Consider the following 18,171-nt stretch of genomic DNA (forward strand, 5'->3'; position numbering starts at 1 on the left):
AACATTGTTTTAGGAGTAGAGAAGTGATGACCAACACAGTGGTCATCATTTTATGTTGCAAAACATGTTTAGAGACACTTAATCTTAAATATTGAAAGTGCGCTCAGTTTCTCTTTTCCTTACACATGTGCATCTATCCTTTTTTGAAAAAAGATTTCTCAGAGCACACATAGAAAACTCGTTTGACATATCTCCCATAGTCACTTTTTAATGCTGAGAAAGACCTTAAGATTGTGAGGGAAATAGGGTACTTGCCACCAGGCTTCAAAGGCTTCCTACAAAGAACTAATCTTAAGGAACGAGAAGATGAAGAAAGGAGAAAGAGACCTTTCCTTAATTGTCAATTCAGGCCAATTTAGTTGCCAACAGGTTGGTTAATGTTAAGGTATCACTAGTGACTATCTGAGAACAACAAAGGTCTAGGACTCAACACAGACTTAAACCACATTCCCTAAAGAGAAAAATTTACAGATCAAATTAAAATATTTATTAAAATATAAGATATGGTTGGGTGTGGTGGCTCATGCCTGTAATCCCAGCATTCTGGGAGGCCGAGGTGGATGGGTCACCTGAGGTCGGGAGTTCGAGACCAACCTGACCAACATGGAGAAGCCCCATCTCTACTAAAAATACAAAATTAACCGGGCATGGTGGTGCATGCCTGTATTCCAGCTACTCAGGAGGCTGAGGCAAGAGAATCACTTGAACCCAGGATGCAGAGGTGACGGTGAGTCAAGATTGTGCCAATGCACTCCAGCCTGGGCAACAAGAGCAAAACTCCATCTCAGAAAAAAACATGATATTAAAAAAAAGTAAACGAAAGCATTAGTCACGTAACAGACAAATGAATTCTCTGATAAGTTTCAAAAGGGAAAACAAAATATACTCAGAGATCTGCTAATCCCTCACATATACACAAAACAAAACCGTTCATTAAGCACGTGGTTTATGTGGCTACACTCTTATCTACTACCTGCACCTACCCGTTAAATAGAAAACTTTATGTATCTTCTGTTTGCCTGTGTCAGTGGTTCTCTACCGCATGACGCACACTGGAATTAACTGGGGAGCCTTGAAAACAACGTTTAAAACAGTATTACCATAGCATGCGCCTGTAGTCCTAGCTACTCAGGAGGCTGAGGTAGGAGGATCACTTGAGCTCAGGAGTTTGAGAACAGCCTAGGCAATATAGTGAGACCTTGTCTCAAATAAAATAAAATAAAGAAGAAAATTAGGAGAGAAGGAAAGAAGGAGCAAAGAAGGAGACAGAGAGAGAGAATGAGACAGAGGAAGGAAGGAAGGAAGGAAGGAGGGAGGGAGGGGAGGGAAGGGAAGGGAAGGAAGGGAAGGGAAGGTAGGGAGGGAGGAAGGAAGGAAGGACTGGTCGGCCAAAAACAAACACCAAAAACACCCAATATTGATATTTGGGCCTAATCCCCAAGGCTGGTCTCCAGGGTACAGCCTGGACATTTTTAGAAGCTAACTAAATGATTCTTCCATGCCATCCAGGTTGGAAACCATGCTGCACCTGAAGTGGATGGATCATTCTTTGAAATGCAAAAAAAGTTAAAATAAGTTGGTTTGTATTGTGAAGAACTACTTCCACTCAAATCTGAAACAGGGTAAAACCTTAAGGTAATAATTACATTTATAATATAAGTTACAGTTTGTAAAGTGCTTTTATAATACAGTATTGTGTCATCCATTCAAACCATCCCCAGGAAAAACAGCAAGTATGAAAGAGTGTCCAAACAACAGAAAATGGCTATATCAAAGTGAGCCCTAATCAATGGCTTGATCCAACCCTTTACGGGGACTGAATTATCTTGTCTAAGACAAAGTGAACATTATGAGAAAACAAACTCAATATTTTACCACATCAGACAAATGCAAGGCGAAAATTCCCAAAATCCATGAACTGTGCTTACTTAGCTTTCTACTGAGGAGTTTAATGACTTAAATAAAGTCTTTATCTTGAAGGTAGCTGTTAGTAAACTGTATTCCACAATGACAGAAGGGCTACATAAGTCTCATGTTTAATAGTCTTAGAAATATATGTCTAAAAAATAAAAGCAAAGATGTTAAGTAGGAAAACAAACTAAGCAAACATTAGTAAGCTCATCCTTTGTCTAAAAAAGAAATATGCACATGCACATGTGTTTACCTATAATACATGATGTAAGGAAAGGAAAGAATGAGAAAGGATACTAAAACCACCACATTTAATAGGTGTGAGGAGGGGCAGAAGGCAAAGGCTAGAAAGGAGAGAGAAAGAGTCACAGCAAAGTTTGTCTTTTTTTAAAAAACAAAACCAAAAAGTCCTCACATGCTAGAATTTAGTTTCCATGCCAATTATCTTAAAAGAAAACCTCTAAACACTTACCATCAGCATCTAAAATCCATGTTATAAAATGATTATTTGCTCGATACTGAATTACAGAAGTTATTTGATAAGGACAGCCTTCAAAATGAAATGTGTAGTGCTGCAAGTCATTCTGTGGTAAGCCTTCTACAAAGTGCAACATGAATATGGGAGATACTCTGTGGGAGAGAAAAGCAAGAGAAGTTAAACAAATTTAATGCCATGTGTCTGGTTATACAAAAGATGTCTGAAGTGAACTAGTCACACATAACCCTTCCAAGGCGAACTGCACTAATTTTTCTTGAGCACCTCCAGATGTGTGCCTTAATTAGAAATGGAGAACTCTCTCTAAGAAGTATGTAACACTAAACCCTTTTCAGAATGGTATCCCAGACAGTTGGAAGTCATCATGCAGTACGACTCTAATACAGACCATTAAACAAAAATTGCTCTGTAAGCAGCAATGCGGCTTTGGCTTAAAGATCTCATGGTAGCTACTTTGTAAAATCCAAGGAAAAAATCCAGACCTTTTAGAATTTTCTTTGGTATCAAGTGCTCAGATTAATTGCTTTTGTTAAGCGGTGTAGGTAATATGTGAAAGAAAGCAACAAACCTAAGATATTCAAATAAGCATTAATTTGGCCTATTTCAGTTATCTCAGGAAGCAAAGGGGGTCTGTCAAATTAAAAGTTCTACTTAGGAAAAGTTCAATTTGTAACTAAGTAGAGAAAAAATACAACATATTGGTCAATTTATTATTAACTTCAAGACAACTGTAATTTCAAAATTATATTTTACCATTACAGCAACATGCTGAACCAGAAAATAGAACCCAGTGGGTCTCAAATAACTAAATTTAACAAAGCTCTTAGGATGTAAGAAAAACGTTGAATAGCCCTATTCCCTTTATTTATTTATTTATTTATTTATTTATTTATATTTTTTTCTGAGACGGAGTCTCGCTCTGTCGCCCAGACTGGAGTGCAGTGGCCGGATCTCAGCTCACTGCAAGCTCCGCCTCCCGGGTTCACGCCATTCTCCTGCCTCAGCCTCCCGAATAGCTGGGACTACAGGCGCCCGCCACCTCGCCCGGCTAATGTTTTGTATTTTTAGTAGAGACGGGGTTTCACCGTGTTAGCCAGGATGGTCTCGATCTCCTGACCTCGTGATCCGCCCGTCTCGGCCTCCCAAAGTGCTGCGATTACAGGCTTGAGCCACCGCGCCCGGCCTATTCCCAATATTTAAACAGCTGTCAAAGCTTACTTAGTTTATCAAAATTTATTCAGCCCAAATGAACTTGAATCAATGTCCAAACTGCAGATTATTCAGACTGACAAGGGATAATTTATAAATTAATCCTTGTCAATCATTTTGTTAGAGAATAATCAAGTCCTCAAAATTTAAGTACCTATAAAATAAGAAGTCCTGCAAACGGTCTATAACACTAAACTTTCCCACTTTGATGAAATCATATTTCATCAAATCTAAGATTTCACTAATTATCAAATGTACCACTATGAAAACATGCTGCCACTTAAACTATATCATGGCATCAATTTCACGTATTACCTTTTCAGACAGGCTAAAATGTGAACTGCATGTCTGAATCAATGAACCACAGGAAAACTTGAGATGTATCCTCATAGCGGGATATGTAGGCTTTAGACACCTGATTATTACTATTATTATTATTATTTGAGATGGACACTAGCTCTGTCACCCAGGTTGGAGTGCAGTGGCATGATAGCTCACTGCAATCTCTGCCTTCTGGGCTCAGGTGATTCTCCCACCACAGCCTCCTGAGTAGCTGGATTACAGGCACGCGCCACCACACCACACACTACTATTTTTAGTAGAGACAGGGTTTCACCATGTTGGCCAGGCTGGTCTCGAACTCCTGACTTCAAGTGATCTGCCTGCCTTGGCCTCCCAAAATGCTGGGATTACAGGCATAAGCCACCATGCCTAGCCCAATTCCCTGGATGTCGAAGATACTCAGACTCTAGCTGAGTACAAGTACATTCCTCTAGGTAGTAAGAAATGACTTGTCAGAAACCTCCAAAGTCTTCTATGAGATTCAGATAGGATAGAAATTTGCTTTTCTTCACCAGCAAAAAAAGAGACAACTGGAGCAATTATATGTTAGGTTTTAAAATATCCTCTTAATTACACTAGCCTTACTGCCACAAGATGGACCAGTACACCAAAGCTATCCAGGGCCTGATGTGGGGTGACATGATGCAGAACGGAAATGATGCAGAATACAGCCATAATGTAGAGTTTTACTACCATGTCAAAAATCTTAGGTGGCCTCCATACTACTTTACCTAACTATGAAACTTTGTTTTTTTGTTTGTTTGTTTTTCAGATGGAGTCTCTCTCTGTTGCCCAAGTCTGAGTCCAGTGGCACAATCTCAGCTCACCGCAACCTCCGCTCCCTGTGTAACAAGCGATTCTCCTGCCTCAGTCTCCCGAGTAGCTGGGACTACAGGCACATGCCTACCACGCCTCGCTAATGTTTGTATTTTTAGTAGAGATGGGGTTTCACCATGTTGGCCAGATTGGTCTCGAACTCCGGACCTCAGGTAATCCACCCGCCTCAGCCTCCCAAAGTGATTACAGGCGTAAGCCACCATGCCCGGCCGAAACTTTACAAGTTCCAAATGCCAAATGAATTCCAAATTTTTTCCTGTATGTTAACATCTCTGAAGTCGGAATACACCTTATCATTGATGGGACACAATTAGGCAGCATTTCTGTCTTTTTTTTTCTTTGAGACAGTCTCCCTCTGTTGCCCAGGCTGGAATGCAGTAGCACAATCTCTGTTTACTGCAACCTCTGCCTCCCCAGTTGAAGCAATACTCATGTCTCAGCCTCCTGAATAGCTGGGACTATAGGCATGTGCCACCATACCAAGCTGATTTTTGTATTTTTAGTAGAGATGGGGTTTCACCACATTGGCCAGGATGGTCTCAAATTCCTAGTCTCAGGAGATTCGCCTGCCTCGGTCTCCCAAAGTGCTGGGACTACAGGCGTGAGGCATCGTGTCCAGCTAGCCTTTCTTAATGGCATATTTTTTAAAAGGTGCAACTTACAAACAGTAGTATCTTGGAGTCAATCAAATGATATCCTTCCCCTTCCTTTTTCTGTTCATATTCCTCTTTGATTTCCCTAGACTCTAGTGTCCTACCTACAATTCCAGCGTGTCTTATTTCCAGCCTCACTGTGGGGGGCCAAGGCGGGTGGATTACCTGAGGTCAGGAGTTCGAGACCAAATTAGCCAACATGGTGAAACCCCATCTCTACTAAACTTTATCCCTCGGTTTTGTTCTCAGACTTCTTCCTATCCACAATGCCTGAAGTGTCAATGAAGAATGATGCTCAGAGTCTAAGACAGCAAGTTAGGTTCTCCCTCAACCACTGGAAAATTGGATGAAAGGAATTAACCAAACTGGAACCAAGAGTGAACGAGAGACTTCAGGCTAAGATCCATTTGCATTCACCTAACAACATGTGGTTAAACTCCTCCTATTTAAAGATCTACCCTCAGGAAAAGAAAAGAAAATAGAAAAGAGAGAAAGAAAGCACAAGGGAGCTGTGTTAACCTCTGTTACCCAAAGATAGCAGAGAAACATTGCATCCCTGTCCCACAAAGCGCAGCCACGGTCTTGCACTCAGAGACATTGTGGCAGTAACCTTTGAAGAGTTTGTCAAGTAAAATGAAATCTGATTCTAAGTTCTTGGTGCTCCATGTCACCATGGTCTGAATGTAACTCCTAAACAACTTACTTAAAGAAAAGTAGCAGATTTGGGCAGGCTAGGCATAATTCACCTGATTTATCTATCAATGGACTCTTTTCCCAGTGGCGAGACATTAGAGATGTGGGTTATCTGAGATAAGGTGTCCAAGGAACTTGATTAGTTTTTAGAATCCTATATGTTTTAATTACATATGATACCATGATGAACCCAATCACTTTTAGGTTATCCCTAAAAACTATATTAAATTTGTTTCTAAATTCGATTAGATACAAACAAATCAAGTTATACAAATTTCAAAATAAAAAAAAACACAAAGGACTTATATAAAGACCTTGTTATTTAAAATTTAAGTGAAACTTCACATACTAGTTCAATTTACTTTTGAAGAAAACAGGAAACGTCCACATTATAAATTCTACTCATAAATTGGCCCACTGGAACTCAAAACACGTTTTCCATTAAAAAACTGTTTTACCTAATGAATCCATTTCCAGATCAGAACGTGAATCTTTAAGGAAAGCAACTGATTTGTATAGTTAAAAAATACATATGCTGCAAGGCAACCAATTAACAGATTAAACAAAACAATGGTACGAGTCTATGTTCAGTGCTGGGGCATGGGAAAAAGCAGGTATGAACAGCTAGATGAAATCATATCCACCAAGCAGCCTAAAGCAGACCCATGGTCTAGGGCAGGATGGCAGATCCCATGCTCTGCTTGTCTTCCCCTCACATCATCAACATTTACATCTCAAAACTGACACCTGGCAGCCAAGGCCGATTATAGACTTCTGTAATCTTCAGACACAGACACCTCCTCTTCCTTCCCACTTCGCCCTCCTACACAAGTGCTATCAAATAATAGTGAAAATGCTATCAAATAATAGTGAGGAGCAAAAAAGATATGAGTCCAAAAGGTCAAAGAAAGGAAAATAAGCAAATAAGAAGTCAATAAATAGAGGACAGAAAGCAAACAGAGAAGTGGCACCTTACCCAGCGGAATGGACAAAGTGAAGACATGAGTACTGTGGAGTGCGTATGCTGATGACAAAGGAGAGCTTATTTTTCCCAGAGAACCCCTAAAAGCCTGGATATTTATGGGCAACAGACGTGGTAGAATGTGGGGATGAGGCCTTGGGCTAAAAACTAGGATAGTGACTGGAAGTGTGTACATAATAAAGAGCACCCTATGCCCCAGGCCCAGAGAGGAACCAGCACGGACTGCAGCAAAGAGTGAAAGGTGACAGGAAAGAGTTTCCAGGAAAAAAAGGGGAGGGGAACAGGGGTAAAAAACTGTGAAGCATCTGAGTATTGGAAATTTATTAATAAGTCTTTAAAGTATTTGGCAAAAACTCAGTACATAATAAAACAAATGAAAATAAGGCAAATAATTCCCAGAAAAATAAAGAATTGTAAAAGTGAAACCTACCTATGTATACTGCTTGGCTGAAGAGGGAATAATATACGTATATTAATAACAATGCAAACACCGAGTACTGACTTAGCCAAATACACAATTGCATTGGAAGGACAGGGAAAGGCTAGACAGAGATGGGGCCCAGGTATTGGTGTGAGAACCCTAGTCTCAACTACTATAAAAGGAGAACAGACTGCATTATGGTAGAATAGGCACATCAATTTGAAATGTCAAAGTAAATACTACCTTAATTTGAAGGTTTAAAGTAGATACCTGGGGGAGGGGACAGGGGAATACTGCCCTTTTTTCCTTTTGAGACTGTGAGCACTAATGAACTGAGAATTTATTACTTCAATGAGAATAAACCTTTAGGAAAGATTCTGAGGGGTTTCTGGCACATTCAAGGGCATAAAGGTTAATGTTCCTGGTTCTTTATTACATCAAATTAGACCTCAAAACACTTCCTTAATGTACAATTAGACTGAAAATGAAGAGTAAAGAGGTTGTGTACATGTGTGAGTGCATTAATGAGAGAGAGGCAAACTGCCTGAGATGGAACTGACCTGTGAGTTTAAAGAGATGGTGCTCTGGTAACACTGGAAAAGGTAATGCTGACCAACCTCCCCAACTGAGGACAAACAGCAAAGCTGGCAAAATATAATGAAAACATATCTGCCCAAGGCCACCAGATAGCTTACAAGATGACAAGGAATTAGCGTGCTGAGATCTAGGAGAAGATGGAAATTCAGAAAGATGAGCCTCTGGCTCATCTTTGAATCATCTTAGTTCTTGAAATCTGATTAAGGAAATCCCAGAATTCTAGAAACTCCATACACTTGGCAGAGGAGAGAAAAACTGAAGCTTGATATCCTTAAAGGGAGAAAAAAGGCAAAAAGAAGGAAAGACACTAGGAAAGACACATATGCCTTGCAGCATATGTATTTTTTAACTAGGAGAGTGGGGCCAGAGAGTCAGCCTACATCGGCTCTTCAGTGGCTTCACCTGTGACAGTGGGCTCACTGGCCAGACAGAGCGAGGCAGTTGGCAATCCAGAAATATATGGTGTTTTTTTTTTTTTTTTTTGAGATGGAGTCTTGCTCATCACCCAGGCTGGAGTGCAGTGGCGTGATCTCGGCTCACTGCAAGCTCCGCCTCCCAGGTTCACGCCATTCTCCTGTCTCAGCCTCCCAAGTAGCTGGGACTACAGGCGCCTGCCAACACGCCCGGCTAATTTTTTGTATTTTTAACAGAGACGGGGTTTCACCGTCTTAGCCAGGATGGTCTCGATCTCCTGACCTTGTGATCCACCTGCCTCGGCCTCCCAAAATGCTGGGATTACAGGCGTGAGCCACCGCGCCCGGCCAGAAATATATGTTAACTCAGATTTCACAAAGGTAGATTACTGTCACCATTTTCAATCCTACAAAAAGAAAAATGTAAATCCACCTTCATTTTGTACTAAAAATTATAAGACAATTTTAACTCACTTTTCCAATACCATTTTTCTTATTTGTGATTTACTGTTGCAATTGTTACATGGACCAAAATGGGCAGCATTAAGTGGGTGCCACTCAGGGATGACATTTGTAAAGGTGACCAGACTCTTCATATGCCTATAAAAAAATGACATAATAAATTCATTAATGTTAAATGCATTTACATTAATTTAAACCAATGTCTAAAAGTATTCCTCCCCTTTTTCATGATTCATACTTTCTTAATTCCCCAAATCATGTTAATATGGCAATGTTCCTCCCTACTACCCCTAGTAAAGAAGCTCTATGAAGATACTCCATGTTAATTTCCCATAGCTTTCAACTATGAGATGAAGCAAGAAAAAAAGACAGGGTTCCTCAACAACACCACTGACATTTTTCACCAGTCTTTGCTGTGAAGCACTGTCCTGTGCACTGTAGGAGGTTAAGCATCATCCCTGGCCTCTACTCACCAGATGCCAGTAACGGCCTCCAGTTGTCTCCAGATGTTGCCAAATGTCCCGAGGGGGACAAAATAGCCCTCTATTCTAAGGTTGTCAAATTTATTAGAGCTCACCCCTTACTCAAGTAACTCAAACTGGCTAGCCATTACAGACAACCAAAAATGAAAAGGGGAGTTTCCAAACATAAAATCAGGAATACATACAACTTAACTTCTTTTAATCCTAAAAAAAAAAAAAGCACTGTGAACAAATTTTGTTTTCATAGGTTATACAAGTTCTAAATTTGCACTTTAGTCTGAATACTTGAAAGCTTGGCACATGTATACATATGTAACAAACCTGCACATTGTGCACATGTACCCTAGAACTTAAAGTATAATAATAAAAAACAAAAAAAGATGACCTTTAAAGATGTACACTAAACCTCAACTGCATCCACTTTAATACAAATACTTGTAACTTAAAGAGCAGTTACGTATTACTTAAGAGACACAAGCTTCCTTTCTAAACAATAGCAAATACTGACAAATCCTGAGAGAAAGCAGTCTGTTAAAAACAGATTAGTACTCAGAGAAGTTAACATTTTAAAAGAAAAGCAACATAAAGATATCAACAAATGCACTGACTGTATTTCTGCTAAATTCTCTTTTTTTTTTTTTTTTGAGACAGAGTCTTGCTCTGACCCCAGGCTGGAGTGCAGTGGCCGGATCTCAGCTCACTGCAAGCTCCGCCTCCCGGGTTCACGCCATTCTCCTGCCTCAGCCTCCCTAGTAGCTGGGACTACAGGTGACTGCCACCTCGCCTGGCTAATTTTTTTGTATTTTTAGTAGAGATGGGGTTTCACCGTGTTAGCCAGGATGGTTTCGATCTCCTGACCTCGTGATTCGCCCGTCTCGGCCTCCCAAAGTGCTGGGATTACAGGCTTGAGCCACCGCGCCCGGCCCAAATTCTTAAATTTTCAAAGACAATTGTTATGTAAAGGCTCCTATGTTTTAGTTTATAAAAAGGAGACTGTCTCAGCAAGTAAGTGTTAATTCTCCGTAAGACATCTGACGTTTCTGAACACTTCCTATGCGAGGAGGGCATGGCACTGGACACTCATCCTCCAAACAACTCTCAGAGGCAGGTGCCATTCTTATCCCCATTTTACAGATGGGGAAGGCGACACATAGAGTGTAGTGATAAATAACAGACCTGAGATCTGCCTCTGAAGACTGTTTTTAACTGCCTCTGGGTTACACTTTCCAAGTTGAGTAAAAAGCCCTTACACTGGCACTAAAAACAGCTTCACAAAAACAGAGGAATTTGCTGGATAGTTCTCCTTCAGATTAAGTGGAAGTAAGTTTTAAGTGATGACATATTAAGACATATTTAAGATAATGTCACTTCATTTTAGCTTTTCCTCTATAACTACTTTCATTTTTAGAACAAAGTAAGATTATTTTTAAAAAACAAAAACACAAACCGAAGCAGCTAGTGGCTTCCCTCCCTTGAGCTCTCAGTTTGTGCTATCTATCCCTAAACTGCATTTAACATCTTGCATTCAAAGTTAATGTTCAGCAGCCCAAAGATCAGATTAATTACGAACTCTCCGGACCTCTATTATGTGGTCATATATTATCTCACTACCTAAATAGTAAATTTGGCAAAGATACACTATTTCCAGTGCCTGAGTTCCTAGCACACAGAACATACTCAACCAAAAACTGTCAAACAACTAAGATATGGATTCCAGAAGAGCTACAATTAAGCTGATTTTAATCAGCAAGCTTATTTATATTATTTAAAACCCAGGTAGTGATCAAGGAGTATAGCACAGTCAGCAAGAAAGTCTTAGAGGCCAGAAAAGCCTAAGTGTGTCTCCTGACTCTGCCACTTACAGTGTGTCATCTTGGGAATCAATCTAACCCCTTTCAAGCTGTCATATCCACAACTGCCAAATGAGGACACTAGGATCTTCCTCACTGAGTTACTGTGAGGAGAAAACCAGGTAATTTACATAAATCAATGACAGAAGACTGGAAACAGATGTGTTCTCATACTCACTTGCTTACACTAAATTATTTATGTCCTAGGTATGAATAAAATGTTAATACTCACCCTGTTCTAGTGGGGGTTTGGGGGACTATTACAAAAGTTTACTTAACAAAAAGCTTAATATGAAAATGTATCTGACCCAATTTTTACATCAGAGTAAAACAGGCCCTTTGGAGAGGGGACATGGATTTTTCTGCAGAGCAGCCATGATATATCTTTGTTCCATGGCTTCTAACATGATCAAACGATTTCCCTGTATCACCACCATGCCAGTATCACTCTGTTGCCTATCAGCTGCCATCTCCACACATTCATCTATCTCAGGATGCGTAAAGGGACCAAATCCTTGCGATATTCCTTGGATATGTCGGCCAACAGTTATTTTCTTTTTTTTTTTTTTTTTTCTTTTGAGACGGAGTCTCGCTCTGCTGCCCAGGCTGGAGTGCTGTGGCCGGATCTCAGCTCACTGCAAGCTCCACCTCCCGGGTTCACGCCATTCTCCTGCCTCAGCCTCCCGAGTAGCTGGGACTACAGGCGACTGCCACCTCGCCCGGCTAATTTTTTGTATTTTTTAGTTGAGACGGGGTTTCACCATGTTAGCCAGGATGGTCTCGATCTCCTGACCTCGTGATTCACCCGTCTCGGCCTCCCAAAGTGCTGGGATTACAGGCTTGAGCCACCGCGCCCGGCCCCAACAGTTATTTTCAAGATAACTTCTTGTCCATAATTTTTTTCAACTCAGGAGGGTTAGCTTTGCTCATGGTGTCTACTCTGTGGCCTCTCTTACCCTGTTCTAGTAGATCTAACCAGTTAAAAACAAACAAACAAACATTTTGTTGCCTGCATTCCCTGGAGCATCCTCCCAGACTGAACTCTCCTTGACTACTCCTTAAATACCTAAAAAACATTTCATATTTAGATAACGAATATCTAAGTAATTTTTTTTTCTTTTTTTTTTTTTTTTGAGACAGAGTGTCGCTCTTGCTGCCCAGGCTGGAGTACAGTGGCGCGATCTCAGCTTACTGCAACCTCCGCCTTTGGGTTTCAACTTATTCTCCTGCCTCAGCCTCCCAAGTAGCTGGGACTACAGGCATCCAACCACCATGCCTGGCTACTTTTTGTATTTTTAGTAGAGACGGGGTTTCACCATGTTGGCCAGGTTGGTATCAAACTCCTGACCTCATGATCTACCTGCCTCGGCCTCTCAAAGTGCTGGGATTACAGACGTGAGCCACCATGCCCAGCCTTCAAAAGTAATATTTTTATATCACATTTTACTTTAGTAACTTAAAGAGACTTCAAGTTTTCTAACTTAAGCAGTTAAGTTAAAGAAAAGTGTGGCTGGGCATGGTGGCTCACACCTGTAATCCCAGTAATTTGGGAGGCTGAGGCAGCTGGATCACTTGAGGTCAGGAGTTTAAGACCAGCCTGGGCAACATGGTGAAACCCTGTCTCTACTAAAAACACAAAAATTAGCCAGGCTTGGTGGCACACACCTGTAATTCCAGCTACTCAGGAAGCTGAGGAAGGAGAATCGCTTGAACCCAGGAGGTGGAGGCTGCAGTGAGCCAAGATCGCACTGCTGCAGTCCAGCCTGCGCGACGGGAGTGAGACTCTATCTCAAAAAAAAAAAAAGGGGAAAGAGTTATTTCTGTTGTAATAATTTGAATGCATGACCAATTGAGCCAGTTTGGTCATCTTAATACCTTGCCTCCCTGACTCCTCTTCTAAAACCTATTCCTCTCCTTTCGTGGTAGGTACAGGTTGAATATCTCTTATCTGAAATGTATGGGACCAGAAGTGTCTCCAAGATAAAGAGATACCCTGGAGATGGGACCTGGGCCTAAACATGAAATTCATTATGTTTCATATACACCTCATGCAAAGCCTGAAGGTAACAGGTACATCAATCATGGCCTTTCTAATACGCCGCTGAGAGGCATTAGGAAAAGTAGAAAGTATGGCTGAGACAGTTCACGTGTAAGGCTTCTGGAGGTGGTTGGTCTTTCACAGGACTATGGGAAGAAATGAGGAAGTTTGCATTACCTCTGAGAATTGCTGCTAGCCTCCAAGAGTCTAAAATCAGTGTCTATAATGTTAGAAACCTAAAGTAAACAAGCAAAACCCCTCGTCTCTAATAGAGGAATAAACAAAAATGCCTATAGTTTCACGGCATTCTGAGAGGTGTTCTTACTCAGCAAGGACTCTGGAGAAGGGAGGTGTACTATTCCTCTCATCGTCCCTATTTCCCACTGAAGAACTCCTTAAGAAATCTCCTACTACCAGTCTATCAAACCATGAGGTTTTGACCCTTCCAGTTTAAAGAAGCAAGCAAACTGCAGTGTCTGGTGCTCAAATTGTTCTCTTAACCTTAGTGGTAGAGAAACTAGAAGGACCCATTTTAAAAAAACAAAAGAAACTAACCTTTTCTGATACTGGTGTCCACACTGCGAACATTCAAAGTCCCAAGAAAAAGAATATAGGAAGAGCTTCTCAATGTGGGGTTCTAGTTTTAAGAGCAGGGGAAATGCAAACACGGGGCTTTCCATATCACCTTCAAAAAGAAAAGGAAAAATTACTGCTCATAATCAATAATGGCAAAAATTAAACCAAAATTATGAACTACTGTCTTTTCTTACTATATTTACAGCATGAATATGTGTTAATACAGTATGACAGAATAAGTCACCCAGAGCTAGGAGAGGGGAAGTTTATAAAGCATTTCTCTAAAAATGTCCATCATAAATATTTGATTAACACTTCGATCTCTTTCCTTTTCCTTGGCAGACATTTACGAAAATGTCTTAAGACAAAAAGACACAAAAGACCCATACTGTCTTCCATCTTTCTAGATTTCTCAGGAAAAAAAAAAAAAAATCTCGGAACTATAATAGCCTTAGAGTATATTAAAACAAAAATTGATGAGGTGTGGTGGCTCACACCTTGTAATCCCAGCACACTGGGAGGCCAAGGCAGGAGGACTGCTTGCATTAAGTTACCTCCAAGAATTGCTGCCAGCCTCTAGGAACCTAAAACCAGTTTCCATGACGTTCGAGACCAGCCTGGCCAATATAGCGAGGCACTGTCTCTACAAAAAATAAAATGAAATAAATTAGCTGAGAGTGGTGCCACACACCTGTAGTCCAAGCTACTCAGGAGGCTAAGGCAGGAGGCTCATTTGAACCCAGGAATTTGAGGCTGCAGTGAGCTATGATCATGCCGCTGCATACCAGCCTGAGTGACAGAGCGACACCCGTCTCTAAAAAAAAAAAAAAGGAAAAAAAATTATGGAAATGGTTTGCCATAGATGTTAAAAAAATGTAACCAGTGAAACACTGTAGAAACACATCAGAATTGGCCATTTCTATTCTGATCATCTTGTTCCACCTGTGGAAAGGGCAGGGCCACACAATGGTTAAATGACCAGCCTCAACTCTCTGGACTTTTCATCTACCGTTCTTCTTAACTTTTCAGTCTAATCCTTTCCTTTAACAACTTTATGATTGAAGATTTGAATCTTGTTGTCATTGAAAATAACTGAACAGTGAATGCTGGCTTCCAGCTTTGAGACTGGAAAGTAAGGTAAGTAGCAGAATCTACATGCTTCTCTTACATTCTTTTTCCAATTGGTTTCTCTCCTTCCTATTCTCAGAGGAGCTTAGATGCTGCCTTACTGATCTGGCCCAAGAGACTGAGTCCTTCCATGCCTTCCCTAACCTGGACAGAGCCTCACTTCCACGGTCCAGTTCTCCCCCTAGTCTGGAACTACAGTTGCCTGGAACAGTAACCTTGGCAGGACCACAAGGCAGACAGTAGGTGTTATTACCTAGGTAATAATCATGTGGGGTTTCTAAAAATTACTGATTTCCTGAGCCCCATCCCTGAGATTCTAATTCAAATGTCTCTATGATTGGTATTTACTTTTAAATTCCCTTGGTGCTTTTTAACGCACACTTGAGGTTAAAAATGGTAGATTTGTCTACTGGGAAAAGTACTAAAGAAGCAAGTAACAACTTGCCCCCTAAATATTCTCCTGGTTCTGAGAACCGCACCCACTCTCAAGAGGTGGGACACCAGCCTGCATATTTATATAGAACGGCTCTGCCCTACAATAACCTACCCAGTGGGAGATTTCTAAGTCAGACCACTCAGATTCTCTCTCCCAAGAAGATGATCATCCAAGGTAATCAAACAGTGTTCTACTTCCTTATGATGTACATATTTCTACATGGTAGATGAGTATAATACAAGCAAGTTATACCCTAACCCTAAGCATATTCTATAAATATCAGTAGTTACAAAGGCTATTTTCGTCACCTTTGTGGGACAGTCTCACTGCTACTTTTGAATAAAAACATTTAAAAATTTTTTATTTTTTATTTTTTTATTTTTGAGACGGAGTTTCGCACTTGTTGCTCAGGCTGGAGTGCAGTGGCGCAATCTTGGCTCACCGCAACCACTGCCTCCTGGGTTCAAGCAATTCTCCTGCCTCGGCCCCCCCGAGTAGCAGGGATTACAGGCTCCTACACCACGCCTGGCTAATTTTTTGTATTTTTAGTAGAGAGAGGGTTTCACCATGTTGGTCAGGCTGATCTTGACCTCAGGTGATCCACCTGCCTCTGCCTCCCAAAGTGCTGGGAATACAGGTGTGAGCCACCGGGCCCAGCCATAAAATAAGTTTTAAAAAGCTTTTTTGTAAGTAGAAATACAAATAAATCTCCTAGAAATGAAAATATGCAACACCATATGCATAAACAGTACGTCACATAGCACAATTTTGTCATTCATTACCACCCTTTAAATCCGCATTCTAAGTAAAGATTAATTGGAAAAGCAAACAATTTACATTTCATAATCACAATATAAAATCTTCAGGTCGAAAATACATAAAGTTCTCCGTGAATTAAAATATCATGAAAGAGCTCAAAACACATGGTTAAATAAGTTATATTTAATTAGTAAGATCTTCAGCTAAAATATAGCACCTATCCTTGAATGGGCAGTAAAACAAGAGAGGAATCCTCCTGCATTGAAAGAGCTGTATGCTTGCCCAATTATTATGATTACACAAAATAATAATTTAAAAATTCCTTCTGTTACATAGAAAACCAGGCCCATGGCGGAGGTGGAGCAAAAGATGTAACTTCGTTCCAAAAATAATTATCTGGGATAAGAAGGGTAGTGATTCAGGCTGGGGGAGAAATCATTCTTTAATTCAACTGGGAACTGAAGGAGGGACTTTAGAAGGGAAATGGTACCTGCTAAATGCTCCACAAAAGCCCCTCCATCTAAACTCTAGGACCTTATGGAAAAGGCTCCTTCGAAACCAGTATTCGCTCAACAGATCAGCGGCTGGGGGTGATGAACCTGGTTAACCACAAGGAGCCTGGTGAAAAGTTTTAGAGTGACAGAGTCCTACATCTTGACTGTAGTGAGGGTTACAGAGCTGTACACGCTTAAAAAGGGTCTCACCATATGTAAATTATACTTTGATATAAAGAAAAAAGAACATTCATTCTATCTCAGAGTCTATCTGATGCATAAATTAGAACAGTTCTTTAGGCCTAGAGGAGGAAACGTCAGAAATCTGGAATATGAAAAGTCAGATTTTTATAAGAACAGAATATATATGTATAAGTCCATAAAAACAAAGCAGATATACAATAATTATATATCAATTTTAATAAAATGTAGGAAAAAAGTGAAAATTAGGGGACAGAAGCATGAGTCAAAGAAATACGTCAAAAGCTGTCCAGCATGTACAAAAGACGCCATGCTTCCAGATATATTATAAAATATATATATATATATATACACATATATATATATATATTTTTTGGAGACAGAGTCTCACTCTGTCCCCAGGCTGCAGTGCAGTGGCGCGATCTCGGCTCACTGAAACCTGTCTCCCAGGTTCAAGCGATTCTCCTGCCTCAGTCTCCTGGGTAGCTGGGACTATAGGCACGTGCCACCACACCCAGCTAATTTTTGTATTTTTAGTAGATACCGGGTTTCACCATGTTGGCCAGGATGGTCTCGATCTCTTAACCTGGTGATCTGCCTGCCTCGGCCTCCCAAAGTGCTGGGATTACAGGTGTGAGCCACTGTGCCCGGCTGTATAAGTATATAAATGTTATAAATATATTGTCAATATATTATAAAAGATATTTTATAATGATCTGGAAGCATGGTGTCTTTTGTACATGCTAGACAAATCAGTTGCAACAACTGATTTTATTATAAAATATAAAAATCATTTTTTAATATAAGTTAAATGTCATTGAGAGAAAAACTAGAAGGCACTGATATTTTACATAATATGGGTAATTACTAAGAGGGAGTATCGTATTCTGCTACTCTAACATTAATAGAAGAGTTAATACAAGAATAAAAGGAAAATAAAACAAAAAGCCCTTTCAAAACAAAAACAAACAAAAAAGCCCACAGCTCCTTTTTGTAATACTAAAAAAATTTAGAAAGGTTTGGTCAGACACTCTAACTCACTTGCTGCACACCACTCCCACAGGCCAAAAACAAAGTCAAAGAGAACAAAGAGGTCCCATCCTTGTGCCCTTTCTAAAGGTGAGGAAGCTTTCTCAAAATGCCATCAGCATATTTCTCTTAATATCCACTGGCCAAAACTGTACCACATGT

The 18,171-nt window shown here is 40.4% G+C and overlaps 1 protein-coding gene across 2 annotated transcripts in view; it reads right to left on the bottom strand.

The window, feature by feature from the left end:
• Positions 1–18,171, bottom strand: part of USPL1 (ubiquitin specific peptidase like 1) — a 45,782-nt gene that overhangs the window by 3,811 nt on the left and 23,800 nt on the right. For both annotated transcript variants that reach the window (XM_033236068.1, XM_033236077.1), the window contains 3 exons: positions 13,942–14,071; positions 9,029–9,154; positions 2,384–2,541 (listed from right to left, as the gene is read on the bottom strand). In XM_033236068.1, the coding sequence (XP_033091959.1) occupies positions 2,384–2,541; positions 9,029–9,154; positions 13,942–14,071 (414 nt within the window). The remainder of the gene's footprint in view (positions 1–2,383; positions 2,542–9,028; positions 9,155–13,941; positions 14,072–18,171) is intronic.

The sequence above is a fragment of the Trachypithecus francoisi genome, unplaced genomic scaffold, assembly GCF_009764315.1.
Source record: "Trachypithecus francoisi isolate TF-2019V2 unplaced genomic scaffold, Tfra_2.0 Contig01461, whole genome shotgun sequence".
NCBI lineage: Eukaryota > Metazoa > Chordata > Mammalia > Primates > Cercopithecidae > Trachypithecus > Trachypithecus francoisi.